The following is an 18,185-nucleotide window of genomic DNA, read 5'->3' as shown; positions in this document are numbered from 1 at the left end:
TCTGAAACACCTGCGCCATTTCAAATTAAATTGGAGTTGTGTTCAGCACCATGGACAGCCATCAGCAAATTAACAGCGGTGATTGTTTTCACAAGTATTTACTGCCTTGACTTTGCGAACCAAAGGTGTGGGTACCCCTTTTCCCTTCTTTGCTTTTAATCCCATGTACTGTTCGCTGAATATGATTTCCAACGTTAAGTGGAATGGGTAGCGATCAGTTGTACACAGATACGCTTTGGTAATCAGAGCTACGTGTGGAGCTAAGGGGAGCGTCACCCAGGCTCAGAACTGCTGATATCTTCCGTTCAGCAGCACCTCAGCGTTTTGAAAGGAGTAGCTCCTTCCGAAAATTTGCAATGCTTTTGTTCCGTGAACGTGAATCGGGATATATTAATTGTCCTCTGCGCCGGCGCCTGGCTCTGCTGGGGGACCCCGAGTTCTAGATGTTGGCGGACGGTCTGGTTTTGGCGAGCGGAAAAAGGCTGTGTTGTTGATGATGCTTTTCTGACAAAGGGAGGCAGAGTGGCTGAAAGAGGAGCACAGACCGAGCGGATTCGGACCGGCTGTTTAAATCGGGGCAAAACATCCGCAACATAACAACCATGCCTGTGCGAAGAGGGCATGTTGCACCGCAGAATACCTTTTTGGGGACTATTATAAGGAAATTCGAAGGTCAAAGTAAGTAAAAATAAACACACTTCCTGCCAAATTTCAAGGTCCAGTTAATCTGAATGTGTGGCGGTAGGTTTTGCGTCCTTCGGCAATTTATCTTTCGGTGTTTGAGAAAATACAAAGATTATTGTAAAGGCGGGGTAGTATTGTCAATATAGCTTTATTTTTGTGTTTGGCTTTCTTTACAAAATTCAAATAATAATCGGCCATATCACTATTGTTTTGGAAATCCAACGTAAGTCGCTACGTCTCTGTATCGTTTATATAATTTAACATCAGTCCCACCAGACGACAAAACCAACCAGTTTCGAGGAATAAACTCTAATTTGAAAGAGTATAAATACTAACTGAGCATTGGCAGAAGGTACTCATGACAAGTGAAGAGTATATGCCATGTGCTTCTATATAAAACAGGAGGATTTTTTTTCTCTAATGATACTGTAGTTATAAACAAAGTTGTACCATTTTTTCACCTCAAGTAAATTAAGTGATACAGTGGATCTGCATCCAGGATTTGGTAGCAAGGTTACAACTAGCCCAGAGAAACAGATGTAATATGCATTTCTCTTTATGATAGTTAAGGGTTTGGCAATGTTGGTCCATGATTCAGAATATGAATGAGGAGCATAAAATTGCCCATATAATGTCTTTGCCTATATGAGATAAGTTGACTTCCAGAATCATTGATCTATACTAAATGCAAGTTCTTTGAACATGAACTCGGATTCATGCTATTTTCTGTGAACAAACAGGGAACACATTTTTCCTTCCAGAAGAAAGGGCATCAGGCTGAAACATTTATCCTGTATCTCACCACAACTGTTTCCTGATTTGTTGAGTACCACCAATATTTTCTGGCATTATTATGATTTATTTGCCAATACTTATGAAAGCTTCAACATCTAAATTTCACGATGTCAACTTCATAAACATTACAAGAAAGTTGACTCAGTTTTCATCTTAACCTATCTGTCCGGACAAAATGAGGAATAGCATATTCGCCTGTAGGCAGACATCTGCCCTATTCATTACTGTGTTATATTGTTCATCTAAAAGTCTTCTAAAATTGATGTTGAATGTGTTAAATATTCAAGATCATTAAAGAGGTGTTATTACTAAGCATAGGAGAATTTTCCTTATTTCAGCACCAAACAGTTCTACTAAATTACAGCATTGTTAGATACTAAATTAAATCTCATAACATTTGTTTTAAAACTTCATTCCTGACCCAAAGCTAATTTTCCCCTTCTGTTTCTCATATTTGGCAACCATGGCTGTTTCTGAACAAGTCCATTGCCGATTGCTGTCAACAGCTTCAGCTGTAGGAGAATCCATCCTAGCATTTTGAAAGAGACCATTCACCTAAATTACATTGAAGCCCCATTACGGAGCCAGTTTCATCTGTGTGTTGTTTTGAACAAATGCTCAGTCATTTTGCTTTTTCAGTGCATTATGAAGTTTAACTTGGGCTGTGAAAAAGCACATGAGCTCTTTGTCCCTTCTCACATGACATGGTTGGCTGGCTTCCCAGTCACCAACAGGTGCACAGCAGTTGGATCTCCTGGGTTCTGACAGTTCAGTGCTTATTGTATTCAGCTAGGCAGGAAGTTTTGCCATTTGACAATGTTACTCACAAAGGAGTTTACAATGCTATGGGGCCCTTGAAAAAGTTGTTAATGCTTGGTCACTGTCAATGTTGTAGACCAGGGGTTCCCAACCTTGTGCCATGGACCAGTACCACTGAGCAAGGGGTCAGTGGAACCCAGTTTGTGAAAGCCTGTTGTAGACTCATTTTATGGAGTATATTGCTATCTTACCTTCAATTCCTGTTTTCTATGGTGCCTGAAACTCTTCACTACATCCTCAGTTGCCATTAAATCAGTTAACCGTCATATCTGCATGATTGAAATAGCACAATCATGTTTTTCCTGCTGATCCAGTGACTGACATACCAAACTACCCAGTGGAATACACCACAGCAATAGAATTAATGATAATAATGCAGAGAAGGTGATTCCTTTCCACAAACCAGTATTAAGATCATAAGATATATGAGTAGAATTAGGTTATTTGGCCCATCAAGTCTGCTCTAGCATTTCATTATAGCTGATCCATTTACTTTTCAGCCCCAATCTCGTACTTTCTCCCTGTATCCCTTCATGCCCTGGCTAATCAAGAATCTATCAACATCTGCCTTAAATATACTCGATGACTTGGCCTCCACAGCTGCCCGTGTCAATGCATTCCACAGATTCACCACTCTCTGGCAAAAAATATTCTATTCCTCACCTCTATTCTAAATGAAAATCCTTTTATTTTGAGTAATTGTCCTCTGGTCTTGTACTCCCCTACTGTAAGAAACACCCTCACCACATCCACTCTATTGAGGCCTTTCAACCTTCAATAGATTTTAATGAGATTTCCCGCCCCCTCCCCATTCTTCTGAAATCCTTTGAGTACAGGCCCAAGCTCATAAAATGCTCCCCAAATGCTGAGGTTTTCAATCCTGGAATAAATTTTGTGAACCTCCATTGAACCCTCTCCAATGTCAGCACACGATTTCTTGTATAAGGGGCCCAAAACTGCTCATAGTACTCCTAGTGAGGTGTCACCAGTATCTTATTAAACATCAACATTACATCCTTTCTTTTATATTCTAGTCCTCTTGAAATACATGCTAATGTTGCTCTTGCCTTCCTCACCACAAATTCAAACTGAAAATCAACTTTTAGAAAATCGTGCATGAGGACTCCAAAGACCCTTTGCACCTCAAATTTTTTCAGCATTTAGAAAATAGTCTACTCTTTTATTTCTTCTACCAAAGTGTATGACCATACACTTCTTGAAACTGTATTCTATCTGCCATTTTTTTGCCTGTTCTCCAAATCTGTCCAAGTACTTCTGTGACTTTTCTTCTTCCTCAACACTACCTGCCCTTCCACCTATCATTGTATCATCCACAAACTTTACCACAAAGCCATCATTTCCATCATCCATTGACAATACCATAAAAAGAAATGGCCCGAACACAGACCCCTGTGGAACACCACTAATCACCAGCAGCCAATCAGAAAAGGATTCCTTTATTCCTGCTCTTAGTATCCTGCCAATCATCCAATGCTCTATCCATACTAGTATCTTTCATGTAATACCATGGGCTCTAATTTTGTTAAGCAATCTCATGTGTGGCACCTTGTCAAGGTCTTCTGAAAATCCAAGTACACAACTGATTCTCCTCTTTCTATTTTGCTTGTTATTTCTTCAAGGTATTTCAACAGGTTTGTTAGGCAAGGTTTTCCCTTAAGGAGCCATGCAGACTTCAACCTATTTTATCCTGTGCCTCCAAGTACCCCAAAGCCACATCCTTAACAATCGACTCCAACATCTTCCCAATTACTGAGGTCAGATTAACTGGTTTATTATTTCCTAATAATATTCTGTCTCTCTCCCTTCTTGACGAGTGGAGTAACATTTGCAATTTTCCAGTCATCTGGAATTAGATATTGCACATATTTCAGTTTGAGTAATCAGGTTGAGTAATCAATATACTCAGGTTGTTAGCTACATGCAAGGGCCTTCCATATCTCTATAACTTTAAATATAAATACACATGAAGAATGGCTTTAACACATGGATCTTTGGGGTTGCTTGTGGGGTAGGTGTAACGTGTGGAATGAGGACAGGTTGCACCAGAACTGGAAGGGGATCAATATCCTTGCATGGAATTTTGATTATGCTGCTCAAAGGTTTTACACTAATTTAGCAGGTCGTTGAGAAACATTGACACTGTACAAAAGTGAAGAAAAAATGTAGAAAGTAATTCAGACAATTCACTGGGCATAGGAGACAGACAGGCTAGAGGAATGAAGAGGCTTAACAGCATCAATGCTAATAAGAATCCCACATACAAGTCAGATGAGTTTAGAGCATCCATCAGCATTTGGAATTATGATGTCATTATATCACAGAAATTTGATTGAGGGAAGGGCAGGACTGGTAGCTTACATTCCAGGATAGAGAATTTTCAGGTGTGACAGAGGAGAATACAAAAGGGGAGAGTAATTCACACCATTGATCAGGAACAACATCACACATTTTTTAGAGAACATCCTGGAGAGATCATCCAATAAGCCATATGAGTAGGACTTGGGAATAAGAGAGAGGCAATCATTTTGTTGGGGTTATATAATCAGGCTGCCAATATTCAGCAGGAATTAGAGAAATAGATAACAAATTAACAAAACTTAAGTGCAATAGGGTTGTTTCAGTGAGGGCTTTTAACTTTCTCTATATTAATTAGCATTACCTTAGTAGAAGGGGCTGAGATGGGGTGAAATTCTGTTAAGTTCATTCTAGAAATACTTATAAGACTATATGAACTGCAAGAGGCAGGACAATACTTGATTTTATCTTGGGAAATGAAACTGGGCAGGTGGTGTAAGGTTCGATGGGCAACTACTTTGAGAAGTGGTGGATACAGCCCAGACCACCACTGGAAAAATCCTTCCAACTATTGATCACATCTACAAGGAGTACTCCTGCAAGAAAACAGCATTCATCATCAAGGGCCCCCACCATCCAGATCATGTTCCATTCTCAATGCTGCCATCATGATAGAGGTATATGAACCTTAAGTCCAATACCACCTGGGCAAACCCTGTCTCACTAATTCGAGTTTTTTGAAAAGGTAATGGAGCCTGTTTCAACACATGGGATCCAAGGATAGTTAGCTGATTGTATCCACAAATGGCTTGGTGATAGAGGCAGAGGTTAGTGGTTAAAGGATGGGAAGTCTTAAGTGGCATACCACAGGAGTTGGTGCTGGGATCCTTGTTGTTCATGATGTACCATAACAACTAGAATATGAATCTTGGAGGTATGGTCTATTAGTGTGCAGATGACACAAACGTTATTGGGGTTTTGTGAATAGTGAGGAAGATTACAAAGGCTACAACAGAATATAGGTCAGATGGAAATTTGAGTAGAGCATTGGCAGATGGAGTTTAATCCTAACAAGTGTGAGGTTATGTATTTTGGGAAGTCAAATAGATGTAAGCCATATCCAGTATATAGTTAGGTTCATATTCAGTATATGGTTAAGCTCTGAGCACTGTTGATGAACAGAGACATTTGACTCAAGTCCATAGTTCCATGCAAAGTCAATACAAACAAATAGGATGGTGAAGAAGGCACAATGCATGTTTGTCCTTGTAGGATAGAGCATGGAATATAGGGTGTTATATTTCAACTTTATGAAGCAGTGGTTAGACTTCACTTGGGGGTATATTGGTAGCCACACTACAGAAATGCTGTTGTTGCATTGGGCAGAGTGCAGAGGAGTTTCACCAGGACAATGCCCGGACTACAAGTCTTCACTTATCAAAGTTCAAAGTACATTTATTATCAATGTGTGTATACATTATGCAGCCTTGAGACTCGTCTCTATAGGGGTGGAAATTGGAGGTGTGTAAAATTATAAGTGGCATAGATAAGTTAGATAATCAAAATCTTATTTCCGTGGTGAGGGAATCAAAAATAAATAAGTCTCATTTAAGATGAGAGGTAGGAGTTTCAAAGGGGTTTGAGGGTAACTTTCTTTACAGAGAGAATGGTTGGTATCTAGAACTCACTACTATATGAAGTAATAGTGTCTGGTACAGTCAGTCTGTTTAAAGGACATTTAGATGGACACTTTAATAGGCAAGGCATAGAAAGATATGGGCTTAGTGTGGGCAAGTAGAATTGGGGCAGATAGGCAGTAAGGTCAGCATGGATATGATGGACCTATTCTATGCTTGCTCCGAAAGTGATCAGAGATTTAAAAATTACAAGTTTTTGTGAAGATAACATGTGAGAAGCTTAGCTGAAAATATTCAAAAAATAAATGTAATTCTTCTCAATTAACAATGCACCTCGTCCATTTCCCTGACAATTTTCTTCATAATTTTATTTTAAAATTTACCAAAGTAAAATGTCATGACCATTGAAAATCTCAAATAAAGACAGGAAGTGCTCAGTAAATGCAGTGCCCACAGAGTAGGAAACAAAGTTACCAATTAAAGTCAATAGCACACACAAAGTGCTGGAGGAACTCAACTGGTCAGGTAGCATCTAAGGAGAAGAGTAAACAGTCGACCGAGATCCTTCTTCAGGACTGAGACGAAAGGGAGTAGATGCTAGAATGAAAAGGTAGGGGGGAGGGTACGGAGGCGAGCCAGAAGGTGATAGGTGAAGCCAGGTGGGTGGGAAAGGTCAAGGGATAAAGAAGAAGGGATCTGATAGGAGAGGAGAGTAGACAATTGAAGAAAGAGGAGGAGGTGACCTATGGGGAAGTAATAGGCAGGTGAGGAGAGGTAAAAGGTCAGAGTGGGAAATAGAGGAGGGAGGGGACTGAAATTTGTTCTCTGAAAGGAGAAATCAATACTCATGTCATCAGGGTTGAGGGTACCCAGATGGAATTTAAGGTGTTGCTCCTCCACCCTCAGGGTGGCCTCTCCTTATGCCAAGATAAGGCCATGGATCATCTTGTGGAACAAGAATGGGAATTAAAATGTTTGGCCACTAGGAAGTCCTATTTGTGGCAGTTGGTGTGGCCCTTAATCAGAGTTCAGTACAAAGTCTATTGTCACATACACAGCAAATCAGATGTTAAGATTCATAACATAATTAATCTGTTCTGCTTCAGCACATTTAAGGTAAAATGTGACATACAGCAAGTAAATGAACAGATTTGTAGATTGTACTCATAATGGATACCCGATGAATATTTTTCCATGGGCTAAATTCCTAAAGTTACTGGGCTTATCCTGGCTGCAACTGTTACTACAAACATCAAACATTGTGTGGGATGACATTAGATAGTATGAAAAATACAAATGTCATGGTGTAGGTGCATCGTCATATTTAAGTAGTTAAAACGTTTGGAATTCATGAGCTCAGTGAGTAATCTTGCGAATCAAAGCTAGAGATGAAGTTTCGCCCTGGGTCAACTGGAGCATGGGTATATTCTTACAACCACAAATTAGCTCCTATGCATTAAAGATATTTTCTTCACAGTGCTACTAACAGAGACACCGTGCAGTACATTTATAATGTTATTCATTCCTGTTTTACGGGCATGTCTTCCACTGAATCAAACAATGAGACGCATAGGCAGTTTTGAACGTTCAAGGCCTTTCTTTAAACATTCATAGCATTCAAAGCTATTGTACAAAAATTCAAGATCCATTTTGTAATTGGATGATCCCACTAACGGCAATCAGAATGGATCAATTTTTAGTGGTGTAACTTAGGTGACTGTTTTGCCAAAACAGAGAGAAATCTTTCTGATTCCTCTTTAAATAATACCTTGGTGCCTGTGAGGTTCACCTGAGTGGGCACCCTTAGCTCCCTGAGTTTGAAGTCTCATTCAAATCTAACATTTCCAACTGTGCAGTAAGATGTTGGGTTTCATAAGTTTTTCATAGCTGGAAGGATGCAGTTGGTGGGGAGGGGGGAGGGGGGAGGTGATGGTAGTGGGTATAAGCTTCCACTGCCTATTAAATATTCTCAATAGTATACACATCAAATTGCCTCTGACAACCAAGCCTAGCTCCTGGCCTTCACGTGTGGCTTAGCTACTAAGCACTGCAGAACCTTTTCTACTGACAGGAGATGTGGCAAGGGTGGGTTACTGGCACCTTAAAACCAATTGCTTTGGTCAGTTGGGGCTTGTCAGCTGTGGTTGACAGTTCATCTAGGAGAGGGAAAATTCTGATCTTAAACCTCCACCCACTCACGAAGGAAGACTTTGGGAGTAAACTCCCAGGAAAAATCTGGAGCTGGAGTCCCTAAGGGAGTCCTACGTTGAGGTTCAACGCTGACTGGCAACTACTGAGGTGCCCCTGGTGCCAAACTCTATCGATCTCTGCCAGTCTTTTGGATTTATCAGCTGTGTGAAGTGGGGGAGCCTGCTGTGTGGTCAACAGCATACTCTCCATCTCATAGAGCCCTGGCTTGTGTACAAGCTACACAGCAAGCATGCAACATCTGTGGTCGACTTTGACCTAAGGAGGGCCTCGTAGGGAGTAAGATGCTGAAGTTCTAGCTTTGATTAACTTGGCAGATTTTTCTAGTGGAGCTTGACCCAATCATCAGAGGATATGCCTACAATAAATTATCCCACCAGTCAATGTACCAAAACCAAAGCAGCTGCTAGTTTTCTGCAAGGAAGAAAGATAATCCTCGTCTTTCAAAATGAATTTTCATCAAATCAGTTATGTTCGACTTTAAGTTTATTGTCATTTAACTGTACACATCTATTCTGCCAAACGAGACAATGCTCCTCCAGACCATTGGACACAACACAATAGATATAACTCACAACACAAAGTAATATTACCACAAATAAATTAACACATAATAACTTGTGTTATTGACACAAGCTTAAAAAATAAACAGTATAACACTGCTAGCGCTTCATGCGTGTCGAGACCTGGGCAGTGGCAGTGAGTACAGTAGTTTACTTGCTGGGGGGAGGGGGGTGAGAAAAAAACCTGTTTTCCATCCTAACAGTTCATATCCTAATGCTACTGTACCTCCTTCCTGATGATGGTGTCAAAGCGATTGTTTGACAGATGGGAGGCGTCACCGACAGTGCTAAGGGCCTTGCATATGCTATGCTCCTGATAAGTGATGGGTGGAAGAGGAGCCCCGATGATCTTCTCGACAGGCCTCTCAAACCTTTGCAGTGATTTGCAGCCAGATGCCTTCCACTTCCTGTAAAAGATAGTGACGCAGCTGGTCAGGACACTTTCGATGTTACACCTGTAGAAACTGGTTAGAATGGGGAGAGGTGGTAGCCTCACTCACCTCAATTTCCTCAAGAAGTGGAGACTCTGTTGTGCATTTTTGACCAAAGAGGTGGTGTTGAGGGATCAGGTGAGATCATCCATTAAGAGCACTCCCCGATACCTGGAGCATCTAGCTCTTTCCACGAAACAGCTGCATAAGTACAATGAGGAAGGGTTAGCCTGCAGCCTCCTTAAGTTCACAATTACCTCTGGTGGTATCCATGTTAAGACTCAAGTTGTTGTTTGCACCATTCTACCAGCTGCTTTACCTCGTCTCCATACACCATCTCCTTGTTGGGTGAGGCCAACCACTGTTGTGACATCAGTGAATTTGACAATTCTGTTTGAACTGGATCTAGCAATGCAGTCATGCATCAGCATTGTGAACATCAGCAGGGTGAGCATGCAGCCCTGGAGATCACCAGTGCTCAGTGTGCTGGAGCTAGAGATGCTTCTGCCAACATGGATTGATGGCAGCCTTTTGTTAAGAAGTCCAAGATCCATTCACAGAGAGAGTTGTTGAGACTGAAAAAGGATAGTTTACCCACCAGCTTCAGATCTATGAACGTATTAAATGCTGAGCTGAAATAAATAAACAGCATTATGCCATATGAGGGACTATTTTCCAGGTGGGACAGGATGGAGTGGAGTGCAGAGGCTATGGCTCCATCCATCAACTGATTTGAGTGACAAGTGATTTGGAGGGGGTCCAATATAGGGGGAAGATGGGATTTAATGTGATTCAAAACCAGCCAATCAAAGCACTCCAGTATTGTTGATGCCTATTCCAATAAATATCTAGTTCCAAAAATAATTACCAGTGTTCATTGATGCAGCCTGATGTGCATGTTTAAGGTGAAAGTTCAAATGAGACCAACTGTGATAACAAAGAATTTATAATCACATCAAGTTGTAAAACTTTGTGAGGGCCATCATTACTCCCACAACAGATGGCATTCCGCACAACTTGCTCATGTACCTGTATCATATTCCTCCTATTGTTGTAATGTGTGTCAGAATGGTAGGTTAGTAAGGATGGATTTGTAACAAACCTTTTTTTTGTTTTCAAAAAATCCACTTCATGATAATCATAGCTAATCCAGCTGCCACCAAGTACAAATAACATTATTTAAGCATAAAGAACTAATTTCTCCTTCGTGCTTCCAATTACACAATTGCACGTCAGGACATTATCAATATAATGTGAAAACTGCACAGAGAAAGCTTGTTCTTATAAATCTGCAGCATACTTCTACATAAGAAATCTGCAGTAGAATTTGAAATGAATTGCATTTTAAGTGAACGTGTATTTGTAAATTATTCTAACTAGATAATTGAGACTGCTTTCAGCTTTTAAATTGGTTGTGTATTTGTTCCAACTTTATAATCTGTTCAGTTACAAATGCTGCATTTATAATAGCTCAGAGGTATATTTTAGTCCTAGCTTGGAATGGAATGCTCTAGATGCACACTACCCTTCAAATTTGCTGTCAATGACCGCACAGAAGAATTATCTCCCATTCCTCAGGTTATTATCCTATGTGTTACTGAGCAGTGACATAACACAGCGAATGTTTTCAAATCAACTTTACAGTTGATGTACTCACTTTAACATCTACTATTGTGAATATTAAAATGAGTATAACAGATACAATGGATTCTGATTAATTGGGCCTTTAGTTAATTAGGGCAGCCGCTTATTTGCGACAACCCTTAAAAAACAAGAACTATTTGAAAATTGCTGTGATTCCCTTAATTTATTTGGGACACTAGGCACTGTAGCAGGACAGGAAACAATTGTCAAAGTTTTTAAGTGGCGTCAGTTTAACACTACATAGTACTTAGAGAGAACAGTTTTTAAATAGTGTCAGTTGCATGTCTTTGTCTTCAAAAGGCAGTGATTTTTGCCACTGATAGTTGGCGAGAAATAAGCAGTAAGACTTCTGCTGATTTGCCCGCTGCAGTTTCAGATATTCAGGCTTGGAGATGCCAGAAATGGCCTTGAGTGAAAATGAAACTATTTCCCTACTTCAGTATTAAGAATTACAAAGAATTTGAAGGTATTGAATATAATCTTGAATGTTACTATGAAAGCTAAGGTTTGGAGTATGCAGTTATTGAAAGCATTGTATGAAGGCAGTTCATTATCTGCACTGGGTGTTGCAGTGATTTTGTTCATTTACAGTCAATCAAAAGACCGCGGCTTCATACACTGAATTAAATCCTCCATCAATTGGGAACTGCAGTTTTATAGTACTGTTGGTATTCTGATTTGTTCTACATTTCATTTAAATATATAATCAGTTACCCAGTGTCTTTTTAAAAATGTTTTTAACTATCTCCATGAAACTTTGACTATTTGAGACAGCCACTTAATTGGGCCAAAATGTATTGGTCCTGATGTGCCCCAATTAACTAGAATCTACTGTAATGAAATTTGATTTCATTTATCTTGCTTCATTAATGGTGAATATCTGTTAAGTATAAACTATATTTTGTCTACTGCTATTTTAAGGATTTGATGAAATTTGCAAGCCTCTTGTAAAATCCTTGAGGTGCGTCCTATCGTTAATGTTACTTGTAACTGATGACAGTTTGCTAATCATTAACCAAGAGGAGTAACAGCACGCTAGCATATTATATCTCCCTTAATTTGTTTCCTTTTCTACTTTCTTCACAGATAGAAAATTCATCATTGCGAACGCAAGGGTACAGAACTGTGCAATTATTTACTGCAATGATGGATTTTGTGAAATGACGGGCTTCTCAAGGCCGGATATCATGCAGAAGCCATGTACATGTGATTTTCTGCATGGCCCAGAAAGCAAGCGGAATGCTATTGCCCAGATTGCTCAGGCTCTGCTAGGCTCAGAAGAAAGGAAAGTCAATGTCATATACTATCGCAAAGATGGTAGGATAAAGAAGTTTTTTTAAAATCTACAATGCATGGAATTAATCTCTGCTTGTGTTTGTGACAGGAATTTTAATGAAATGGATACACATACCAAAACATTAGTTTAAAATATTGAACCTATCTGAATAGAAGTAATATTTTAACTGTCTGAAGTTCAATACTGTCTAAGATAGAAACACACAAAATAAACTTCTGGTGCAGTGATGTGGCAGTCAGTATAACAGCCTCAAGGAGCTAACTTAAGCTAAGTTAAGTTGCTTCTCGTGTAAACTTTGTATATTCTGCTTATGGTTGTGCAGGCTTCTCCTAGTCCAGGTTAGTCCCCAAGGCCATTCACATCACCAAAATGAGCTGGTAGATTAATTGGTTCTGGGAAATTACCACTCTGTGGGGAAAATTGCAGTTGATGGCCTTGGAGGAGAGAGAATCATTGCTGGGTTATAGGGAACAGAAGGGAAGAATATGAGGAATAGGATTACTATGTTGAGAGCTGGCTTGGACCTGATGGGCCAAATGGCCCCCTCCTGCGCTGTGGTAAGAAAGTAGACAAGAATACTGTAGAGAAATTAATTTTAAACATGGGTTAGTCTGTATCATATTCTAATACTATCCTGTAACCTTATAACAATACATTTCTATTTGCTACTGCTATAGACTTTTATTACAATTTTGTGATGGTGAAGATGTTTTTGAAGACATTGTGCATAATTATTTTTTCACAAATTTCAATCATAGGCACAATAGTTAATTAACGTAATAAGTAGTAAGCATCTTTTTTAATTAGTTAAAAGTCAGAATGAAGCATTGAAGTTATCCACTGTGAATTCAGGAGTTGGCACTTTGAGACAGTTTTCCTGTTGTGAATGATTGAGATGTTAGTTGCAATTCCAACATCGCTTATTTAGCTTGTCGAATTAATATGGTTCAAGCACCACAAGGACCCTCCTTAGTAATGTCCTAATTCAATCAAGCCACATGGGGCTTAGTTAAATCAGAATAAAACAGACAAGATCGATTTTTCCAAAAGCATAGTATCTAATGTACCTATTGTTGTTGTCTATATTACAGTTATGAAAAGAACTGGCAGAGTTTCCGGAGTAAATATCTTGTGTAATGTTTGGAGACAAACATCTCATCGATACAATTGAATTAGCAAGGTGCTTGTATTTAGATCTGAAGTTGGGATCCTCATTTTGGATTCCAGGAATAGAGATGGAGATAATGGGAAGACACTCTGATGGGATAAGATGAAACCCTTGACCTCAGCTTTCCACTATGTTTGTTAATGGCTTGGAGTTTTACTGGTAGCACTCAGTTTGGAAGGGCATTAAGTAACACAAGCAATTAGTTTCGAAGAAACATGGGTAAGATGAGTGGGCAAGACTCTGGCAAATAAAGTAGAATATGAGGAAGGCTTTGGTTGTCAACTTTGATTTTTACAAAGAACTGAAATATTTTCATTGAAAATGTTTAGGAGCTGTAAAATATGTGTTTCTAAGTAAGCATAACACATCAAACCAATGAGCAGGTACAAACAATGGTCAAAAATGAAACGGAAGGTTTGCTTTAACCTCAAGCCCGCTAAGTGAGGAAATTAACCATACTATGTCTGGATTTTGATTTCCATATTGGTTTGATATTGTACACTAATATTCAGGAAAGGCATGCAGTACAGATTCATCAGAATAACACTGAGACTTAAATTATGAGGGCAACTATGGGTTATCTCTTTGGAGTGACAGAGAATGAGGGGCGATTGATAGAGGTGTAGAATATTATGAGAGGCATAGGTAGAATGGACAGCAAGCTCCTTTATCCCCAGTGTGATCATGGTCAAAGCCAAAGGACATCCATTTAAGGTGAGCGGAGGAAAGTTTAGAGGAGAGTCAGAGGTAGGTTTTTTTTTACACAGAGTGATGTAGCTAGGAACGTACTGCTGGGGGTAGTGGTTGAGGCTGATATGATGGGAACATTTCAAACACTCTTAGACAGAAAAGCAGCATCCATTATCCAGGCCATGCTCTTTTCTTTCTGCTGCTATCAGGTAGAAGGTGAAAGTGCTTCAGTACTTGAACCACCAGGTTCAAGAACAGTTACTACCCCTTGACCATCAGGCTCTTGAACAAAAGGGGATAACCACACTCATTCTATTTCTGTCGTTCTCGCAACGGATGGTCTCACTTTAAGGACTCTTTATCTTATTGTTTCATGCTCGTTATTTACTGCTATTTATTTATATCTGTGTTTGCACAGTTTGTTATCCGTAGATCCTGTTTACAGCTACTGTTCTACAGATTTGCTAAGTATGCCTGCAGAATAAGATTCTCAGTGTCGGATGTGGTGGCTTGCATGTACTCTGATTATAAATTTTACTTGAAACTTTGAGATAAGCACACAGATGTAAGAAAATGGAAGGTTATGGACTGTGTAGGAGCAAAGGATTAAATTAATCATGGAGTAGGTATATATAAGTTGGTATAACATTAGGGACCAAGTGTCTGTACTGTGCTCTCTGTTCTATGTTCTACATTCTGGCTGTACAGTATAAAGTTTGTCTTCTTACCCTTCTGAGGACTGGAGATCATGGGGTAATCTGATTGAGATGTTTAAAATGTGATAGAATTCGCTAGGGTAAGAAAGATTATATTTTGTCTGGTGGTTAAATCAAGAATAAATGATGTAATCTGAAAAGCAGAGGTAAAATTGGAAAAGTGCCCTTCATACCTACTGTCCCTGTAGCAGAGCAGCAATGAGAAACTTTTTCTAAACCAGTGCTTGCAAGACTAGATTTTTTTTTTGTACAGTAGGCAAGAGTATCAAAATACAGGAAAAGAAAGCTAATGCATGGCGTCAATCATGTCAGATGGCTGAGCAAACCCAAGGGACTGAATGGTGGTGTTCCTAATGCTTCTATGCGAGGTATTTGAAAAGAGCTCCAGTTGTATCTATCAATATTGATAGATGAGCATCCACTCCTTGTCTTTCCCTCTTGTTCAGTGATTCCCAACTTTTTTTTTATTCCATGGACCCCTACAGAGCTCCATGGACTGAAGGTTGAGAACCTCTGCTCTAGTTGATAATTCAGTGGAAATCGTATTTATTAGCAGCTTTCACAAAGTATGTCTAATTAAATCTACCGCTAGGATTGGGTATTTGAGTTAGAAGGTTTAGTTACCTTTTTATGAATGACTGCTGTTTTTGAAATGCGTTGTTGAAGTTTATTGTTTTAACTGTGGTTGGTTATGATGTGAAATTATTCATAATATACTTCTAATGAAAATTCTACAGTATAGATTGAAGCCATATAGGTTTTTTCAGTTTCAATTCTGTTATTAGAGAATTTTAACGTGTCCTCACATTCTGAGTTTCAGAAGCAAGCCAGCTACTTCCTAGCTTTTAGTTCTCTATTAACTTTGTCTAACATTTCCAAAAAGTGCTTAGAACAATTCCCTTAGTGCTGCTGTCATCTTTAGTGTACATACCCATAGAAAGGAAGCAGCAAGACTTTCAACCATGCGGGATTGCAAGTCAAATGAATCAGATCTTGCCTTTATGCAGTTTCCTTCCAGCAGGATGATTATTAAAGGAAGATACGTTGATTAATTTTCCTTCCCTGCCTGGAAGACATGATCATTGTGCACCATTATCATTCCAATTGAGGCAAACTAACTCAGCATTGGTCAAGCCTAAAATTGAATTATTTTATATAATTCATTACCTCAGCTTATTTACCTGCTAAGCAGTTAAAAAGTATTCTGTAATTAAGATGCAACACGAGTGAATCTGCAGATGCTGGAAATAAATAAAAGACACAAAATGCTGGCAGAACTCAGCAGGCTAGACAGCATCTATGGGAGGAGGTAATAACGATGTTTCAGGCCAAAACCCTTCATCAGGAGGGTGATGAAGGGTTTCGGCCTGAAATGTCATTATTACCTCCTCCTATAGATGCTCTCTGGCCTGCTGAGTTCTGCCAGCAATTTGTGTTTTTTATTTTTCTGTAATTAAGATGATTGAATTGTAATTTTTCTCAATGTAGAAATATCTGTTTGTACAATACATGTAGCCACCCCTGAGTATTAAAGTTTTGAGGTTTATTAAGTGAGTAGAAAACTTTGAAATTGGTTACTCCTGCAATTTAATGTAAGATCTAATTTTAGTTCATTATCTATGTCAAAGAACACGAATGCTAAGAAAGTAAATATGCACACTGAGAATCTAGTGTGTATGTATTGAGCAGCTTGAAGAACACGTAAATTCCAAGAGCTTCAGAAATGCAAAATCATCCATCAAATTTCTTTTGAATTATGTTTGCAGAAGGTGATTTCATTGTGATGAGAAATGTAAGTGCTGAGAGCAAGAATAATTTTCATCTCTGGGAAAAACATTGTCAGCGATGCATCAGAGATCATATGGGAAATAAATTTCATTTCACCCTAACTCAGGAATATGCCTAGACATCACTCTCAGAAGACTGCACGCCCTAACAGTGATGTAATGTTCAAGTTACCTAAAAAGTAATCACTATCTTTGCTGAGTCAGGCTCTTGGGTTACTGTCATAGTATAAATATAAGCAGGCAAAACAATCTCAAATCTGAATGAAATAGAAGCTGATTAGTATTGCTTAAACCCATTAAATGTAGAGCAGGCGAAGAAAATTTCATTTACTTTAACAGCTTCTAGAACTGGGGGGGGGGGGTCACTGCAACCACCTTGCTTTATTGAAACAGAGATTGAAATACGAGTCTGATTTTTTTTTGAAACCTACCATTTGGGGACTCATACGGAGATATATTTAGGTACTTACTCTTACACTAATGTTCAGTTTAAAGACAGTTTATTCACAGCAAAATAGCAAGTAAAAGCTAATAGCTGTTTAAAATGAGCTACTAGAATATTGGTTTTGCCATAGCCTTGTCATTCACAAATACATTTACACAGCAGTCTATTAGTCAAGTGCATTGTATTTTTAGGATGATTATGTATGGCACAGATAGATTGACACTTTGCTTCAAGTAAGCCCTTATAGTTGCATTTCTTTTAAATTATCATGTGTTTTCATTTTAACCTGTATTTTTCCACCCATTAAATTAATGGCTACTACATTTAAATATATTCAGATTGATTCATCTTGTATATAGCGGGGCAGATGAATCAGATGAATTTGTTTTCATACTGCTTTGGAAGTTTATTTATAGAACTCCATTGTCAGTGAAATTCTAATGTAGATAGAACATTTGGTAATAAGAGATATAAAAACATATATATATTTACACAACTGTAGTTTATAAGGCCCCACAGCTCTACATTTCTAATTGCCTTTACTTTAATTATTCAGTTTATTGCCAAGCAAACAATTGAAATAAATACTGAATTCTTTCACTTCAGAAAACGTAGTAATAGCCTATTCAAGCTTTTATCCTGCTGGTACTGTTAAGACATATTTTGGAGATGCAATATAGCAAATGTTAATTTCAACAGCAACCGGTCTTCAGGTCTGAATATGGATTGTAGATTGAATTTAAAATGCAGATCAGAATGATGGTCTTCCTGGAGCTGCATATTTAGAGTAAATTGCAGACCAGGAAACATCTAAATGACTTGAGATGTCTGTGTCTGAGTGAATGAAATCAACAACCCAATACACGAATATAGCTCAGAGACCACTGTAATTAACATTCATTTTGGTGGGAAGATCCAGGAATTTGAAAAATTACATGTAACTCAAAAGAGGGCATTATAACTATAGAAATTGTCCTGATACCTT

At 38.8% G+C, this 18,185-nt stretch overlaps 1 protein-coding gene across 4 annotated transcripts in view; it reads left to right on the top strand.

Moving 5' to 3' along the window:
- Nucleotides 1-341: 341 nt before the first annotated feature.
- LOC140728545 (voltage-gated inwardly rectifying potassium channel KCNH7-like) overlaps nucleotides 342-18,185 on the top strand; it is a 523,000-nt gene continuing 505,156 nt past the window's right edge. For all 4 annotated transcript variants that reach the window (XM_073047421.1, XM_073047422.1, XM_073047420.1 and 1 more), the window contains exons 1-2: nucleotides 342-678; nucleotides 12,184-12,414. In XM_073047421.1, coding sequence (XP_072903522.1) covers nucleotides 603-678; nucleotides 12,184-12,414 — 307 coding nt within the window. In that variant the 5' untranslated portion in view covers nucleotides 342-602. The remainder of the gene's footprint in view (nucleotides 679-12,183; nucleotides 12,415-18,185) is intronic.

Source organism: Hemitrygon akajei, chromosome 5, assembly GCF_048418815.1.
Source record: "Hemitrygon akajei chromosome 5, sHemAka1.3, whole genome shotgun sequence".
In the NCBI taxonomy this organism is placed as follows: domain Eukaryota; kingdom Metazoa; phylum Chordata; class Chondrichthyes; order Myliobatiformes; family Dasyatidae; genus Hemitrygon; species Hemitrygon akajei.
This window is presented reverse-complemented; position numbering and strand designations above follow the sequence as displayed.